Raw genomic sequence first — 19,680 nt, forward strand, 5'->3', positions numbered from 1 at the left:
TTTTATGCAGAATTACAGGAACCAAACAGTGCTTACAGGTCTTGTTTTGCTTGTCAGTAATGAAGCTCCCAACTATTTAGTGTTACAGAGGCTTGCTGTTCCTCAGAGGATGTTGTATACAGTTATTTGCTGTAAGAGTGCTTAAGCACATTAATACTGTGTACAGACCTGTTAAATTTACAGACATGACCTTGTTCTGCATTAGGATGCTGCTTGATGTTAATCTGATCTTAAACCCAGATTTTCTTAGTTTTCTGTTTGGCTTTTGTTGTTTTATTTTGCTTTTGGATAAGCTCCGGGGAGCACCCAGTTGTTTAGTAACTTCGAGGAACCTTCTTCCCAGGTAACTAGACCAGAGTCAAGGGTAGCAGGAAAGAGCCCTTTGTTTCTGTAAAAGTACATTTTTCACAGCGGGGTGTAAACTACTGACATCCTTTAGACTGCTGTAAACTCACTGAGAGACTTGTTAGTGCTTAAAGGCCCCCTGGTGTCGAACAGCACACAGAGCCAAAATGAGTGCTTGGGGAGATGTGCTGCAGAAAGCTCATCTCTAGAAGTTTGCTTCGTATCATGAAAAAATTACTGTCTCTCAGATGTTATCCAGCCTTCAACCCAGAAAGCACAAATTAAACCCTATCTCACATACTCATACAACTGCCCAAGTATCTGAAAATCTAAGAATTTATTTAAATGGAATTTCAAAGAGTGTAGGAAGATCAAAGTCTCTAATCAAAGCTTTTCCTCTGCTGCCAAAGGATAGCTGACATTTTTTAGGCAGAACTGTTAAAACAATGAAAAAGCTGAATCTAATAAAATTTAGGAAGAAAAAGATCCTGGACTCTGTGAAAAGTTCTGATTTGTTGCCTCTGTCCTCGATTTTGTTTTAATTGAAAGTGTTGTTCATAACATCCCTTTTCTAGCTTCTTGTTATGTTAAAACAGCTTTCCACTCACATAGAGAGTATGCAGTATCTTCATGCCAGTTTGGAGACCTGACATTGACTGTCCTGGAATAAACATGTTGATAATGGCTTTCTAGAGGACTTTATATTAGTACTGCTAATACTAAACAGCAACTTTGTCCTGTAACTTTGTTTAACTTCCAGGATTCATTATCTAGAATCTGCTGAAAGAATTTGTAGCACTTTCAATGAAAGAAAAAAATAAAAATGTTCACCTGTTTGCTTGCTAACTTTTTTTTAAGGCTTCCAGGAGAGAAGCTTCTCAAGTGAAAAACTTCTGTCTCCTGGAAATAAAAGAAGTAATCAGTAAGCACTCCTGCAAGTTGTGACAAGAAGAGCTTCCTGCTTTCAGAAGGCAATTGTTCTGTTTCCAGAAAAGCAAATTCTCCCCTTAATTAGGGAATAGCACTGAGAAAGCATTACATTACAAGGCTGGAACAGGACTGACCACAACTGAGGGGGAAGGCAGTACGTGTGTGTGGTCATAATCCTTTGGGGACACAAGGCAACTGCAGAGAAGTCAGCAGGGAATTAGGCTCTGCTAATAGAGAAACTGGCTGCGTGTGATTTGCAATCACCTGATAGAAAAACACTATGGTGCCAGCACAGTGGCTTAATGAGCTAACAGGATAAGTGCATTCATTGACATTGCACTCAAGAGATGGGTAATTCTGTTAATAGAGTGAGGGTTGTAGCTGAAGCACTGCCACTAATTAGGGCTAGATTTTCAAAGCAGTGTCTGGGATTATAGTCATAATTCTGTCAGAGACAGTCATGGAGCTCAGATCTCCATTTGCTCCTCCCACAGCTCACCCCTTGCATTGCAGTGCACCCTGTGTACCAAAGAGGTAGTAGAAGTTGAGTGACAGAGGGGAAAAAAAGGTACTTACTCTGTGTTTGATTAGTCAAGTTTTCTTACCAAACCAATTCCAGCCAGCACTGGGAGAAAATGGGAATGTTTGCCCAGATCTACTATGTACAATTCCCATTACGGAGAGGACGTCAATGTGAAGCATGAATGTGGGACAGTGCCTCATATTCACTTACTGTGGAAAGACACTTCACACTTAGGAGATTGTCCTAATATTTAGTGAAATCAAGAGGGTGACAGTAAAAGCCAACAGAGCTATGTTATGGGAAAGTGATTTTTCAAGGAAATCTTCTTATCACGTGTGCCGTGTACACACTCCTATTTTAAATAATAGTTCAAAGATGATCTAAACTGACATCAGGAAAGCAGTGCAGATTGGAAACCGGTACTCTGCTCCTGTGTCTCTCCGGGGAATTCTGGACTGTCTTATGTCTCAGATGAACTGAAAAATGCAAACAGATGGAAGAAGACAGAACAAAGCATCAGCTGCTTCTTTTCCTTATGACCATTGAATTCAGGCCATTACTCTTGCTTATTTTATTTTAAATCTAAAGTCAAATTTAGTGCTCTTGAAAAGCAAAGAGCAGAGAACAGGAGCTTGAGGCAAGGAGAGGACAAGCAGTTAGTGGTCAGCCTCATCTTTTCACCCAGCTCTGCAGCACCATGTCCTTTGCTCTGACACATCTAGCACTATTTCTTTTTTCTCCTGCTGATGAATAGCTGGGGACTGAGTTGAGGCTGTTTTTCACTTGTGATTTGAATCAAGCACAGGTCACCAGCTTCTCTTCTTTGCATGGCTCTTGTCTGCTGCTTTTAATTGTCAGAACTGGTGCATAAAACAGAAGATATTTTGCTGCTTCACATTATAGCTTCTAGGCTTTTTTCTCAGTAGATCCCCGTCTTCCGTACACGTTGAACAGCGCTGCTGAGAAGCAGGAGCCCTTCTGAATAATTTGATAATTATTAGAACTGCTTTTTTTTTTACGAGAAACTCTTTCTAATTGGTGGCATGATCCAGTGTAGAGGCCTAAAAATTTGCATTATCTGAGGATTTAATCTACGTTATACTCTACTACTATAACAATGTGTGTTGTCAGTGTAAAGTATTCTAGATGCTAATCAGTATATTTTAAAACTGAAATTTGATTGGATTGAGCATTAGGTCGTATTGATATTATTCATCATACATGAACTCAACAAACACAAACAGCTATTACAGTGGTGTTTCTAATGCCACAGTGTTTTAAACGTAAGAAATACTTGCCCATGTGAGAATATTGATTATGGTCATTAAATGTTACCACTGTTTTGCAGCAGAAGCTGCGGCTAACCAAGTGCTGTAATTGTTAGTGAAGAGTACAATTTCTTAAACTAAATGTTTCTTCTACTTATGGGAAAAGAGAATTTGTTTGGCTTTGTTGAATTCCTTGTTTATGTTGTTACATGGTCCCAGATTGCCCTTCTGGAGGGTAAAGCGTGTTAAAAAATGGTAACTAAGGCATAAAAGTGCTGTGTTGCTGAAAAAGGACTATTTGCTTCTATGTGCTACCTATGTATATCTAGGTGTGGTAGAAGCATGTAATAAAATCATATCGTGTTTCACATCATCAGGACTTCTAAAATAATTAAGTTGGGCTGCCCCGTATACAAACAAACAAAGTGTTAGCAGTGTAGAGAATGCTATACCAGCATGTTGCACTTTACAGGTCGCTCTGCTGCCTAAAAGGAGATTTCTCCTGGAACACCAGACAAACGTGTTTACAGCTTCTTCCAGACCTGCATACATTGCACTCTTACCCAAAAATGTTTTCCTCATCATAGAGGGAATCTGAATAGATGTACCTGAGGTGTGCACTGGAGCCACTTTACTTTCAGGAGCAAGACTGTTGTTCTTGTTACTCCTCCATATATCCAAATAGACTAGTGGAGGGCAAGATATTTTAGGAGATATTTTTAATTGTCAGAGTTTTTGTTTCTTAGCTTCTGTTTAGACAGATTTTTAGTGATGCACTTAGAGTTTTGCCTCAGTTGCAGTTGATGAACTGTTGTAATGTAGGATTTCTCAAGTTGTTTGTTGTGGGTTTTTTCCGTAACACATACCATGGCCAAGCAGAGAAGGATTTTCAATAACTCTGTTTGACAGTGTGAAGCCCGCCTCCTTTCTCATTCAGGGTCACATAACTTCCCTCCAGCATTTGCAGGAACTACTCACAAGGAAAAGTGATGCTAGGAAAACACTATCTTATTTTTAGCTTTCAGTCATCTCTCTCTGCCTTCTATTTTCTCTCTTCTCAGAACATGAAAAGCACTATGAAATATGGACTTTTTTTTTTCCTGAGTTCAGCAAGTCACAAGAAGCTTTGACCTGGCCTTGAGTACCTCTGTACCTTTTGCATATAGCTGTGGCATACTCTGGAGGTTGCCTTTTGCCTATGCTTCAGTGGCTGGGAAGCTCTGTGCTAGGCTGGAAGAAATTTTTCCAGGGTATGTTTAATGGAGAATATTTTAAGGGAACCAGTGATGCTTCCTAACTTGCTTGAGTGCACACACTCATGAAAATACCAGTGGTTCTCATCACAAGCAGGGAAAATAGGAGGAGGTTTGAATCTGGATCAGGAAATCTGCCTTCTGAGAGATTCAGCTAGGCTTTTGCAGCAATGTCCGGCTTTCTGACATCTAGAAGCATGTCAGAAACTTCAAGGTTTCATGAGTTATCCGTTATTTCTGTGATAATAGGAGCTGGGAGAGCTGAGTTTGTTCAGCTTGGAGAATAAAAGGCTCTAGAAAGACCTGATAGCAGAGATTTGGATTGGATATAAGGGAAAAGATTCTTACAGTGGGGTTGTGAGGCACTGGAACAGGTTGCCTGGAGATGTGGTGGATGCCCTGTCCCTGGAGACACTCATGGTCAGGCTGGGGCTCTGAGGAACCTAATCTAGCTGTACATGTCCCTGTTCACTGACAAGGAGTTGGACTATGCGACCTTTGAGGTTCTCTTCCAACTCAAATGATTTTATGATTTTATGAGAGGGAAATACTTGTTTACTGCATATCTCATGTGCCGTGCTACTGAAACAGATCACCACTGAATAAGGTCAGATATTCTTCCTCATTGTTTTGTTTGTTTTTTAATTAAGATTTAACACAAAGCGTTAAGTGAACTTTCACTCAGAGTGAACATTACAGCTGTATTTGCAGTACCTAAATAACTGTAGGAAAGAATCCTTTTTGTTCATGGCTGTGGGGTGACCCTGCTCAAGGGAAGGAAATGGATGGCTTGAGAGCTTGCAGAGCTGCAAGGTGTACCCTGGGGAGGAAGCTCTGGGCATTTCCAGGGCATAGCAGAGAGACAAAGCCACAGCACAGGATGAATGGCCTGGGCTTCAGGGAGAACTCATAGTGAAGAGCAGAGATATTTTTGCCATTTTTAGGGGATGTAAGAGCTGCAGAATTTTTTTTGCAACTTTAAAATTTGATGAGCAGACTAGAATGAAGCCTAGAGGCAAAGATGGAACAGAGAAAAAATGCAGTGGGGTACATTGGGTTTATGTGACAAGAGTTCAGTAGCAGGGCCTGCTGCTCTGCTACATCAGGCAAGGCTGGGACTGCCCTGTGCTGCACACAGACTGCTCCAGACAGCTTCAGAAGCCCCATTGCAGGGCATGGCTGGGCCCTCAGCCTTGAGGAGAGCAGAGCTCAGAAAGGGCAGAAGTGTCTGGCAGTCAGGAAAAGGGCAAGAAATGGCCTTGCGAGCAGCCTGCAGCCTTTAGAGAGCCCATGCTGCATCAGGGAGAAATGTGAGGAGCAGCAGAGAGGAGCTGCCGTGGGGTAGATGGGGCAATCTGAAATAGATAAATCACACAAGAGCTGTTTTCCATTGCAAGCCAGGGGGCTTATGTATTATCAATTAGGTGATTTGCAATGCCAAGGAGGACGTGGGGTCCTGGTGGACAAGAGTTAGGCCATGAGCAAACAGCATGCACTTGCAGCCATGAAAGCCAATGGATATCCTATGGTCCATTAAAAAGAGCATGGCCAGCAGATTGAGGGAGGTGATCTTCACCATCTGCTCTCCCTGGTAAGACTTCATGTAGAATACCAGGCTCCCCAGTTCTAAAAAGACAGGGTTCTCCTGGACGGAGCGCAGCAAAGGGCCACAAGAATGAGCAAGGGCCTGGAGCAGCTCCCATATGAGGAAAGTCTGCGTAACATGGGTCTGTTCAGCCTGGGGAAAAGATGACTGAGGGAGGCTCTGATCAATGTTTATAAAGATCTAAAGGCAAACGGATGAGGCCGGGCTCTTCTCAGCACTGCGTAACAATAGGACAAGAAGTAATGGTCTACAAACTCAAGTGTAGGAAGTTCCATACAAACATGTGGAAGAACTTCTTTACAGTAAGAGTGATGGAACACCGGAACAGGTTGCCCAGAGAGCTTGTGGAGTTTCCTTCTATGGAGATATTTGAGACCTGGGTGGACACCTACCTGTGTGACCTATGGCAGGGTACCTGCTTTATCAGGAGGGTTGTACTTGATCTCTTGAGGAACCTTCCAAGCCCTGCAATTCTGTGATTCTGTAAGTTAAAAGTCTTACTCCAATACACGCAACTGCCTATAGAGTACAAATGTCTACAGAGTACAAAAGCACTTCCCAGCTCCTGGGTGCAGACGCGTGCCTCATCTTAACTCCAGCTTATTGGTGGACCGGTGTTATCCTGATACGATTTTACTAACACTAGACCCATAATAGTAACATATTTTTAATTTTTGAATACACTGTTATTTGCAGGATGCCATCAGTTCCACCCCTGTCTCTTCAAACTATTCATACCAATTTGAGGCTAATCTAAGAATGTTTAAAGGCTGGAAAAAAAAAGTGCATGGTTTGCAAATATGCACATGCCTAGGTGCATTGGCCCAGGCACTCTCCTGGAAAAGAATTGTGCAAAGACCGGAAGTAGTAAGCATTAAAGGATAATGTGTAATAAATGTCAGCCAATGAAGTAGTATGAAAAATACATCTTGATGAGTAAATGTCATTGTTTCTTGATAGAGTCACAACTTCAGCCAATAATGGTTACAGAATTCTTATCACAACATTTTCAGTGTCACTTATAATGCTGATATAAATTTGTATCTTTCCAGAAGTTAGTGGTGGCTTTAGTAAGCAATTTCAAACCTGCTTACTTGAGAATTCAAAGCTGTAATTGCAACCAGTTAACTGATGATCATTGTGATCCACACCATGGTGGAATCCACTTATGGTGTGCCTCTGCTGAGTACTCATTTTCTCATTTAAATTGAAACAAACTGTTGATGGCAAAAAGTCAAGTCCTCCAGAGCCCATTTTTTAAATGATGACTGAATTTACCCAGTACATTTATGGTCTGTACCTCACTTGTGTCTTGACCTGTCACCTGTGCTCGTTGTTTAATCCCTGGTGGTGGGCTGTAGTGCCCCTTCCTCTGTTTTAGCTTCTGGGAGGGAGGCAAAAACGACTATTTTCTAAGCTGAGCTTGAATACACAATATTTAATATACTGTGCAATGAGTCACAGTTGAGCGGGACTTGAGTTACTGTTTTCTGGCAGAAATTGGAACTAAATGCTCTTTTACTTTTTTGCCTGCAAGCCTGTGACTTCTCAGGAGCAGAGCAGCGCTTGGCTTGGCTCTAGAGTCAGTGGGAGGTAGTGATAGTAGCATCACCATCCTGCTGAATTCAGAACCTGACTCAGAGTCGTTTCTCTCTCTGTTCAGGGAAGCAGCAGAGAAAACTCTTTCCTCCAGCTGATGCAGACTCTTATTTATGCCTTATATATCGAGATGAGGGTGTTTTTTCTTCCCAGCTTTGATCACAGCCAGAAGGCAACCTGGGTTTTTATATAACAGCAGCCTAACATTAAAACTCAGTCTGTGGATCTGGTCCATATGTTTTAAGTGGATTCAAAAAGTCACCTATTGATTTATGTTATTTTTTTTCAGTTTCACCCTCAATACTTACTATTATAATACACAGCTGTCTGCACAAGCTCTTGGAGAAATGTGTGCAATAACCTGTCTGGAAAAGGATTTCCCACCCTATCAATATTAAGTTAAAACAGATATTGTTAATAGAGGCGAGAGCTCCTTATGCACTGCTTCTATCTCATTTAATTAATAGTCCCTTTTGGAATAAGAAACTGCTATATTAAATTACAGTAATTATTTGTTATCATTCTGTTTTTGTGACGTGCATCCAGGAAGGTCTGACAGTCCACTGGTGGGTAAATCATTACACAGCTGAAAATGTTGTTGTGATTAATGGTTGTCTGATTGTTTCTTGGTTACCTTGTAAAAAGGTCAGTTGCTAAGCAGTTTATGTTCAAGAGATACTCCTTTGAGTACAAAGATCTTTGTTCTTCTTCCAGCAGATTTTTAAAAGCATCACCAACGAAGATTCAATCCAGGGACAGGGAAATCGGAGGCTGATAAGTTTTTCATTGTCAGGTAAGGTACTGTTAGTGCGAAATTTCAAAGCCTAGAGTGGGAAAGTGAAATTATTAAAACCCTTGATGTGTGTGTTTATGTGTACATATGTATGGCTGCATGTATATATTTATCCATACACAAGTGTGGTGAGGCACTAGAACAGGCTGCCCAAAGAAGCTGACAGCACATCATCCCTGGAGCTGTTCAAGGCCAAATTGAGTCTTTGGGTGACATAATCTAGTGGATGTCAACCCTGCCCATGTCAAGGGGTTGAATCTTAAGGTCCCTTCCAATCCTAGAATCACAGAATCATTAAAATTGGAAAAGACCTCTAAGATCACTAAATGCAACCATAAACCATCACCACCACATCCACTAAACCGTGTCCCTAGGTGCCACATCTCCATGTTTCTTCAGCACCTCCAGGGATGTTGACTCCACCACTTCCCTGCACAGACTGTTTCAATGCTTGACCACTTTTTCAGAGAAGGAAGTTGTCCTAATATCCAAGATTAACCACTGTTAGTGCAAATTGTGACCATTACCTTTTCTCCTATCAGTAGTCACTGATCTCCTGTTAGTAGTTGTAGAGAGTGGTAAGGTCTCCCTTGAACCTCCTTTTCTCCAGACTGAACAATCCCAGTTTCCTCAGCTGCTCCTCATAAGACTTGTGCTCCAGACCTAAAAAACAATAAACTGGTGCTTCAGAGCTAAAGGAGATCACTAACTTCTCCAAAACAGATCTGCAGGAATTTTGTTTTCTAAAAGTATTTGCTTCTTTACTGATGGAAGTTGGTCCTGTGAAAGTTAGTTCAAATTAATTAATTAGCAACATTGATCTCAAAGAATATAATTTCCCATGATTAGGCTTCTTTTATACAACTGTATTATTTCAACTTTCTTTATTTAAAATACTAAGAGAAACATTACAAGCCCAATTTAGTTACATTGAGTACAGCCTTGAAGGAAAATTATTCAGCAACTTTGCATTTAGTTACCAATGAATGTCACTCTTCTGATAAGCAGCTGAAAGTGTCAAAACTCTATTGCATGAGGTACAGAAAGAAGAAATGAACTAAGTTGCCCAAGATGTACCAGCTGCTTCACTGAAAGTTAATTTAATGTGTTATATTTTATGTGTTTATTTTATGTGTTTTAGCAGCAATGTAACACAATTGCTGAAAGCCCTGGAAGCTATTCCTTTAGATAGTATATTTAGAAAGTGTTATGATATTTGCATGATATACCTCCTAGCAATGTATCGCATTAAATGACTTTCTTCAAGCTTTCATATTTCACATATCTTATACTTCATATTCACTAAGTGATTTTGTGGAACAAATGACCAGAAGGTCTATACATGTCACAAGGTTACATATGAACCTGAATACTCATAAGACACTCAGTGATCATTGTTTATTGTTTTGCTGTTGTTTAATTTTTTTTTTTCCTGTGGCTTTCAGTTAATACATTGAGATAACATAAATTTCCAGGTTTTAGAATTCAGTATCTAAATAACAACTGAAAACAACATTAGGTCACAGTACAATCAATGAATATACAGATGATATAGTATATTTGAGAGCTTGGCTTAGGTGGCTATTATACTAGAGCAGAAAAGGATACTCACCCTATCCTGGGCTCACATAGGAAATTCCAGTGGAGCAGATCTCCAAAAGAGATCCTTCCCTACTGTCAGTCAGCTCTTAAATGGTTCTAGGAGAGGTGCAGCCAGGCTCCACCTTTCCAGCAGCACAGCTGAATTGCCTTCACCTGTGTTCTCATGGCTGACTCAGTGCTCGCCTCAGGTGGTCAGTCAGAGGTTCAGGCCGTGATTCAGCAGCCCCATACAGTCCACTAAAGATTATTTTGAAAAAACACTACATCAAAATGTGGATATAGAACATAGTCTGTCTTCTAAACATTTCTCGAAGTCCTAGTGACCAATTTTCTGACAGGAATCCTAGCTAGTAAATTTTGCTTATTGAATATTACCATAAACCTACCACTTCTGCCCTCCCCCAACTCAAACTGACTTGCCCAAATATGTTCTTTATAAACCCCTAAGTCACTAACCACTCACCTGCTTATTTGGTTTTTTACCTTTGCAGAGGTGAGGTGAATGCTACCCCTCCAACACACCAGCAGCTAGGTGCTCTAGATTGACGTGCTTAGAGTCTGAAATTAGCTGCTGCATTATCCTGTGGAACACACGTAATCTTACCCTGTGGTATGGAGCTTTGTGTGATATCCGCTATCTAAGACTGGTTCAGAGGAAGATAAGAGGTGGTATTTTGCTCCAGTGGCTGACAGCTTGCAGTGATGAGACCCTCGCTGTTAAACTGTTCAAGTAGCTGTTTAGACTTTTTCTGTGCTTTCTTTCTTGATTAAGGCAATTTTAAAAATAGCCTTTTGGCTATTTATGAATAATTAATTTCTTAGTTCCTTTTCATTTATAAATAGACCCGTTTCCTTCCTTACACCTCCACTGCCTCTTCCTCATAGAAACGAGAATCCTTTCCATAGTCCTTTTGTAGCATGTCCTAAATGATTTTTCCCTCTTTTCCACTGTCTTTATATGTTGTCTGGTTGTCTCATTTGACAAAAATGTTCAGGCTAATCTATCGTGCTTAGTTGGGTTTGTGTTTGTTGGTTTTTTTTTGAACTCAGATCTTTAAGAACCTCCCTGTGTAAAGGTACCAGCCAATGCTCCCTTACTTACATTATTATTTTTCATACAGGGAAATGCAATCTATTTATAGATCTGTGGATTTCTGAGAGCAGAAAGAACTGTTTTAATGTCTGTGTAACCTTTTGAATATCACCAGTTGCAGAATCCCATTCAGTAGTTGATTAAGTCAGTAATTTATTGTACGTTATCTTTCTTAATTCCCCTGTATTAATTTGCAGTGTTAGATATAAGTCTTCCTATCACTGCACATTACTGTTAGATTTTTACAATTTCTTAATATTCGATTTATTGAAGTTTTATACCACTTGTAATACTGCTTAATTTGTTCTCGTTTTCCTGTGAATCATGTACTACTGCATAAATCAAAATGGTATTTCCAAGTCAGTGCAAAATTGTTGTACTGTGACTGTTGAAATGTTATTTACTACTGGTAGCTGAAATAATCTCTATTCCTTTAAAAGCACATTGCTGAGAGGAGGTACTTCCATGCCTATTGCTGAATCTTGAGCAAGATGAGTTTTATTTTTCCTTCTTCTGATGCCACCTCTATGTCTCACATAGCTCAGCTCAGTGTGTGAACTTGTGCTCTCTGAAAGAGGTGATACTTGTTTTGGTAAAAATCTACATAGAGCTCACTGCAAAAGAAACACTGATGTGTTAGCTGTGACAATTACTTTATCGTACTGATAGACAACTGAATTACCAGTCCTGGTTCAGGTACAGCTATTGAATGTCATAAGCTGAACTGAAAGCTCTTTATTTTACAAAGTTGGAAGGGAAACATCTGTTTGACCTATCAATTGACAGCCTAATTATTGTGGTGATGATGTCTGTGGCCTCCAGCGCAAGAAAAATGTGGAGCTGTTGGAGCAGGTCCAGGGAAGGCCTCAAAGGGGGTCAGAGGGCCAGAGCATCTCTGCTGTGAAGAAAGGCTGAGGGAGCTGGCTTGCTCAGTCTTGTGAGGAGAAGGCTCTGAGGGGACTTCATTGCAGCCTTACAGTACCTAATGGAAACTTCTAAGCAGGATGACTTTTTACACGGGCAGATAATGATAAGACAAAAAGGAGTGGTCTTAAATGAAAAGAGGGGAGATTTAGATTAGATATGGGTGGTGAGGCACAGGAACAGAGAAGCTGTGGATGCCCCATCCTGTAGCTCTTTCCATACCCTATTCGTCACTCTTATTCTCCATTTTTTTTTCTATGGCACGGATCTAGGCCAGTACTTCACTATATCTGCACTATCCTCACAATTGTTTTGCTTATCACTATGATCAGAGAATCTCCTTGCTGTGCATGACAAAATGTGACTGTCGTGCTCTCTCCTCTGACCTTCAGAAAGTTTAGTCACTTGTACTGAGACATAATCAGACCTGGTAACACAAATAGATTCCAGCTGTGAATTGATTAACGTCCCCATCTAGTTTCATGTTTTCCCACTAAACACACACTGATTTTCAAATTGCCACAAAGATACAATCTTCCTCATTAACTAGTCATCAGTGCCGGAAAGTCCGGGATGCTGTGTGAAAAATGAGTGTACAGAACGAGTCTTTACAGGGCAGACAGGGAAGTGTATGGCCCTGCTTAGGGGCAGAAGCGACATGCCTGCAAATGACCTAGAGCAAAGCTTCCTTTAGTCTGATCGAGATAGCCAGAAATCAGCACTTGTGAAAGGCAAGCCCTGAAGTTGGAACAAACTGATAATTCCCTTGGGGCAACAGCAGGCAGCACTTGCTGTAAGCCACCTGCATATAGAGAAGTGAGCCTAGCTGGCATAGGATGCACATACTTTTTTAACTGAAAGTCTGTAGCAGTGAAAGAATTGGCAGTTGCTGCCTGTACACCTGGATTGCTTCCTTCCATCAACTTCCATAAGAGAGAGGGCCTCACATTATCAAACTGATAGATCTGTATAACCTTTTTTACAGACTTATGAACAAATGGGAAACTGACATATGATATATCAATAACTTCTTTAGTAAACTGGCTAAAAATACACCTTTGAAAAGCATGGGTGAGTTATGTTGGTAGCATGTCCTCATGCCTTCATGAAATACACTAAAACTGCAGTGTACACCAACATAAATCTCAGCCATCTGGATTCATTGGTTTTACCAAGATTTGAATTCTGTTAATCCTAAATATTCAGTATCTTCCGAACCTTTGCTAAAGACAATACAGAGGAGAGAGAAATATTTTCATTTGTGAAAGTGGAACAAATGGTGTTCTGATCAGATGTTACACAGCAGTGGTAAGAGTGTACCTGAGTGTTGTAGTTACAGCAAGTTACAGCATTCGTCACTTCCATTTCAAATTAAATTGATTTCTTCTGCATATACACAGGTGTCAGTGTAGCATTATTCTGAGCTCTTGCATTTTTGAAGCTGATTTTCATGGTGCTCAGAACTTTTTGTGAGATATTTAAGTGCTATTTCCCTACTTGAGAAAGCTACTTCTGCTATCCTTGTGTGCACTGGACATAAAAAATAGAAGGTTCTGATATTTTAACATGATTTACTGTATTGTGCAATCTAAGCAAGAAAATGGTGCAGATAAAATTTCTCATGTGCTTAGCTAAAGCATTTTTCTCATGCACATACAAGAATCAGCTTACTAATTAGGGTTAGGAGTACCTTTACCTTCATGACTGTTTATTTCCCAAAAATGAAAAGAGAGTGATAGGTTATCAATATATATATATATATATTTTTAATGATACCTAATATATACGTACCTATCAATATGTATGTACTATCAATTCTGTACCAGGTACAGGGTACAGAAAGATGGAATGGCTGCTCTTTGAAGGAAAAAAAAATCAAACATATATAGCAATAAATATTTCAGTTTCAAATCTTTTGAGGAAACATCAGTGGGAAAGAAAATCAGATCTGAGAGGTCTTTTCCTCCTCTCATATTTTAGCATTCTGACACTATTTCACTGCTGGGCCTTGTCATTCATAGCGCTTTTGCAATATTGGTTTTTATTTCTGGAATGCACTTCTAACAGTACAACTTTCAAAGCAAAACAGTTTGCCAGAAAGGATTTCATCAGGGCTGATGGATTAGATACATGCTGCTAACAGAGATTGCACACTTAGAGGAGAAACCCATGTTATCAGTTTGAACCAGATCTTTTTCTTTGTGTAAAAATATTGCTATAACCATGGTAATGCATGGTGTCAGCAACGTACTTTCACATGGGCTGTTAATAATGATATCCCCTATTTTTCATCTTTATTCACTAGAGAACATCAGAAGAATGAGATTTTTTAGTACAGTCAGTTTCTGGGCCAACAACTTTTGAACTATGAATTGTATGCTGGAAGATGCAATCAAAATCAACTTCCTTTTTAGTTTGCACATTTTATTACGTTCCCTCTTACCACAGGTGAAGAAAGTGAAATACAACCTGGTGAATCTAAACAAAAATGCTGATGTTGGTGTGGTGTCAATTCACCTAGAATATCTTCTGGGAGTGCTTTCCATGGTCTCCTGTTGACTTGTTAGAATAACTCCGTGATTTGGATTTAATCAGTTAGAAGAGTGTTAAGGCACTGTTAAAGATAGTGTTTTGGAAACCTGCGTTAAAAGAAAATGTTTACATTGAGTATTTAGAAATGCATCTAAGCAGTTTCAGAATATTTTTGTATAACACTTTGTACATCTTCAACACAGCAAGTGAGAAAAAGCAGCTAGAATGCAGGTCAGTGCTTTTAGCTGTAAACAGATCTCCATGCAAAGAATGGTGGGAAAGAAACTAGCTACTAAAATCACTAATAAAAGCTAAGTGCTTTATGTTTTCCTAGGAAAGCTTAGAGATGCTGGAAAAATGAAGGCCAGAAGGTTTAGTTTATAGCAGTTAAACCAAAACTAATGATAGTTGCAAATTTGCTTTTCATTGACTTCATAGCAAGAAATCATAGTAGACTTGTGTCTTTCAGCAGGATCTTAAGAGTAAATGTTGAAAGAAGTGCATGGAGATTTTCTCTGCACAACTCAAATACCAGGGAGTTCTGCAGCTAGAAAGCCCCACTCAAAACTTGGACATTATATACATGAGTTTTCATGAATTAATTCAGGTAAAGTTGGCCCAGGCGTGGAAGGAAGCATTTTAAAGTGGAAAAAAAAAAGTAAAATGGCTTCTCATGTAGAAAAAAAGTGATCTAAAAGCTACATTTCATAGAAGTAGAAAACCGATGGTTAGGAGTATTGTGATTGCCGTGTTTACATCATAAAATGAATGGATCTCTTTTTCAGAGCTTGTTTTGGAATTTGGATTGAACAATTGCTTAGCTCTGATCACTTTTATTTCGTTCCACAAGCTCTGATTTAGAAGCCACGTTACCCTGCACAATCAGGCTGTAAAATTTTCAGTTCAATCAGAAAATAAATTTTAAATATTAAGATTTGGCCTCATGTTCCCTCACAATAAATACAATAAGTTTTTTGTTTGCTTGCTTGTTTTATTCTGACCAGGCTATCTAAATTCCTCATCAGTTCCCTGTCTATTTCTCCTGTTCTCCCTGATAACTGCCTCTAATTTGAAAAAGTAATCACTTTATTTTACCTTATTTAACTTCTTTCAGATTTCCAGGCTTTCGGTCTGAAGAAAGGAATGTTTTTCAATCCAGATCCTTATCTGAAGATTTCCATCCAGCCTGGGAAACACAGCATCTTCCCAGCACTTCCTCATCATGGACAGGAGAAAAGATCTAAGATCATGTGCAATACAGTTAACCCAATCTGGCAAGGGGAGGTAAGCAGTTGAGCCAAGACTTAAAACATGGAAACAACTTTGGCTATGGATTCTTTTCTTTAAGCTTTTTCTTATCTGTAAGTTTTTCCTTATCTAAATAGTTGTTGATCTAACCAAGTTTGATGTGTTTCATGGTTTCTTATCAGTACAAAAGGCTTAAATAGCTACAAATCAAAATCAAAACTTTCAGTATGGGTTGTTCTCTGTGGATATCATTTATGAAGTTAATTATGGAAGGCAAATGTAACCCAGAATTGAAAAATATATTCTGATAACGTGAAAGATTGCTGCTAGATTGTCATAGTGTTCTTATATAGAGAGGAAACATTATATAAAGTAAAATAGTATAGCATGCAAATAAAAATAATCTGTGTTTGAAAAATGTCACTGGTAGTATAAATTAAAATCAACCTTGGCACATTTGCCTATCACCTTGAAGAAATGCTCTCTAGTCTGCTGCTTGTTATTGGAAGGGCTTCATGGGCATTAATGAGATCTTAGAGTTCAGTTGCTCCCTGCTGTTTTTAAATTACACCCAAAATGACAGCAATGAATAAGGAATCTCTGGAATTAAAGGAACCTGACATTAAGAGTTTGATTTACTGCTATTCTCTTTCAGACCAATATCTTCACTGCAGGAAAGAGTAGAAGTAAATAAATAGACTAAATTTATTCAAATTAAAATGTAAATTGCAGAGTAGCTTAGGAATAATTAGGTCAAACTGCATAGGAATGAAAGTTAGAGTGGGGAAGGAGATGAAAGAATTGTCACTGAATACTCCTCCGTTGAGGAGGATGAATTTAAATTAAGTATTGCATCAGGTTGTGCTACAGGTGAACTTTTGTTGGGGAGGAGATGACACCTCGAAGCTAGTCTGAGAGAAAATGCCTTCTACAGGACTTGCTTAAGTGGAAGGCCCTGTTGTGAGGCATCCACCAAGCAGTATCTTCTTTCCTGCCCTAAGCAACAGATGTGTCTGGCAGAGGGGTCCCAGGCCAGAGTTGCTGGAACTGGAGGTCAATGGCAGAAATGTTTCAGTAAAGTGCATAAGACACCAGTCTAGAGGTAAGCAGGCATAAAAAGGAAACTTGCTTCATTATGTGACACATATGGTGCATGTGATTGTGGGAGTTTACAGAAAGCATGAATGCCAGAAATTGATGCTCAAAGGACATAGGATGTGCCTGTGATCTTGCTGTTCACTGTTGGCCAGACTGAACTGCTGAGGTGACACAAACTGTTCACGTTAGAAAAGGAACATAAGCTGTGCTGATGGAGACTGAAAACAATCTTTTTAGAAGTGCTCAATACTGGTTGGAAGTCTTCTTTTTTCAAAAACAACTTCCAGCCAAAGTAATGTGCTCTCACTTCAAGGTCTTTTTGCACTGCCAGGGGATAAAATAACCACGAAGAAAGAATGTGGCTCTGATTAAATGTCAAGGGTCATAAGATATGCTTGAGTTTGTGAGCTGACATTTCTTTCCCAAAGAGTTTGTCAGAAATAAAAGGAGAAACAATGAAATAACCTAATAAAGGATGTAGGAAAGGAAAAACACAGCTGAATTCTACCTCCTCTGCTCTCGGTCTGGTTTTCTTGATTGTGTGCAACCATGTAGCTTCTTCCTTTCTGTTGTTAGCTTTTTAGCCTGTAAGGAGTCTACGACAGCAGAGATGTCATTCAACACACTATCCATCATTTTCTTTGGCTGGTGTGGAAATGTTTAACTGCTTGTGCTTGGATTGCAGTTTACACACATCAGCTACTCTGAAGTTTTTGTTACAAAAACCCATACTGGCATATCTGTCACAGAAGTTCCTAGGCTTCTTCAATTTTATCCTTTTATACAAGAGAAGGAGAACTACAAACAACTGCCAAATTGTGGTGGTAGCTATTTTTCCATCCACCTTTTTCACAACACTGGTGGATGTGAACACTTGAAATGAAAAATTGTGAGAAATCATAGTTATTTCATTAACTGCTTCCATCACAAGTCATTTTCCCCCAGTATACTTTGGATGATGTATTACTTCAGAATTGTGATTCTTTCCTAAGGTTCTCCATCATAGCCCATGTAAACAGAAGCTAGAAGACCTTTTTCAGTTTCTTTCTCTTATCTAATTAGTTTTGGCTCCTAAACTTGACAAATTCTGATACAGGGAAATAAAACTTTAGAAATAACTACAGGCTGTTATATTTGTGTATGTTCTTGATTACCCTGGAGCAAATTCAGAAATGAAAGTGTTGTCTTAATTCTGTAGGAATTAAATCAAAATAAAATCCTACAAAGCAAAAGAAGATGTTTCATTTACTTATATTCATTATTCATTATATGCTATTCCACCTCATATACTTATCAAATTGTTCTATTTGCATAGTAACCACCTGCATTAAAAGAACACTCCGAGAGCACTGTGATACCTCAGGCAATATTTCATCAATGTCATGTAATATTAATGATCTTCATTTCACAAGCTATTCAGACATTTTTTAACACTAGTAGCCCTGAATTAAAGCTATCCTTCTATTGCACTGTTTCATTGTCCTTTATACAGGAAGGCATAACCAGATGTAAATTTCTTACTAAGAGATGAGTTGTATTTAACATTTTGACACTTGTAGCAATACTCAAGTGAAAGTGAGGTGGAAGCCTTCAACAAGAGCTGATGAGTGAAGCAGGTTTAAAACCATGTGGCGTCTTACAGTGGTTGAGAGGAGTCCTTCTGTGATGTTTCCTTGTTTTCCCATATGGAAGCATAACATCCAATTCTGCTAAGCCAAAGTGCTGAATATTGTAGCATGCAATGACAAAAGCTAGTAAATATTCAAAGGAAGGTCCAGACTAGTTACTGATTGTGCCACAGTGTCTGTACAGTCAGTGATGAGAAGAAAGCAACTGTAGAAAATAAAAACAAGTTCCTTTCATACAGAGAACTTACTGCTGATTCACAGTTTATGGTCTTTTCATACTCCATGCTCTACTTTCAACGTGGTGCATTCTTTAACAATATCTGTACTGGCAAAAAACATAGATCTGTTAACAAAGATGAGGTTCTGAAAAACAGCTGACCTGCACAGCTGCATCTATGTAATTCCTCTGCTATCCTCTAAAACATGTTGGGTGTATCCCAACAACCTGTTAGGGATGCTCTCTTACCTGTAGTAGCCCCATCCCACTTGTAGCAATTGGTTGGCGCAAGGCAAAACAATTGCCAGTGACTGCCGAAAGTTGTTGGCAATGCATGGCTCTGTGACTGTATTTAGAATATTGATAATAAGATTCTTGGCACTGACTATAGCATTTATCTCAGCCTTTTCCCCATGTCTGGTCTTAAGTGTCAGACTGGACCAGTTCTATCACATCAGATACTTATTCATCAGGCACAGGTAGGAGGTACCCCTAACCTGTCAAGACTACTACTTGCCATCCATTACAGGCTATAGACAACTGAGGGGAGATTAAAAGATGTCAGCTGCAGGTGAAGGTGGTGGTGTGGATACATTTTAGATGTCAATGAATAAGAACAAACAATACAAAGAGCAGGGATCAGAAGCCAGCAAGGTTGTTGTGTTGCCTACCTACATAATGGTTTGTAGGGTTGTTGCCCCACAACCTCTTTGGCTTTGCTTTTCCATCTGCAACATAGCCTAGCTTCAGGAAAGACCTCCCAGAGTAATTTATAGCTTGCACTTTGTCTTTTTAAACTTAATCTACTGGGAAGAAACCACAGTATGGAAGGTATCTTTGCTATCCAGAAGCAAAATTTTGCATGTTGGACAATGAAAATGACTGTGACTACTCTGCTTTTTATCCATGTGTGCTGATATCGCCAAGGTCAAGAGTTGCCCAACATTTTAGTCTGGGAAGAGAGGGATCTGGGGAGACCTCAGTGCAGCATTCCAGTACCAAAGAGAGCTTATAAAAAAGT

General features: G+C 39.4%; 1 protein-coding gene across 6 annotated transcripts in view; it reads left to right on the plus strand.

Moving 5' to 3' along the window:
- HECW1 (HECT, C2 and WW domain containing E3 ubiquitin protein ligase 1) overlaps positions 1-19,680 on the plus strand; it is a 230,445-nt gene that overhangs the window by 135,078 nt on the left and 75,687 nt on the right. For 5 of the 6 annotated variants that reach the window (XM_052698978.1, XM_052698976.1, XM_052698974.1 and 2 more), the window contains 2 exons: positions 8,239-8,317; positions 15,583-15,752. In XM_052698978.1, the coding sequence (XP_052554938.1) occupies positions 8,239-8,317; positions 15,583-15,752 (249 nt within the window). The remainder of the gene's footprint in view (positions 1-8,238; positions 8,318-15,582; positions 15,753-19,680) is intronic. The other variant, XM_052698975.1, reaches the window with a different exon arrangement.

Source organism: Tympanuchus pallidicinctus, unplaced genomic scaffold (genome assembly GCF_026119805.1).
Source record: "Tympanuchus pallidicinctus isolate F22 unplaced genomic scaffold, pur_lepc_1.0 scaffold34, whole genome shotgun sequence".
NCBI classification, from domain to species: Eukaryota; Metazoa; Chordata; class Aves; order Galliformes; family Phasianidae; genus Tympanuchus; species Tympanuchus pallidicinctus.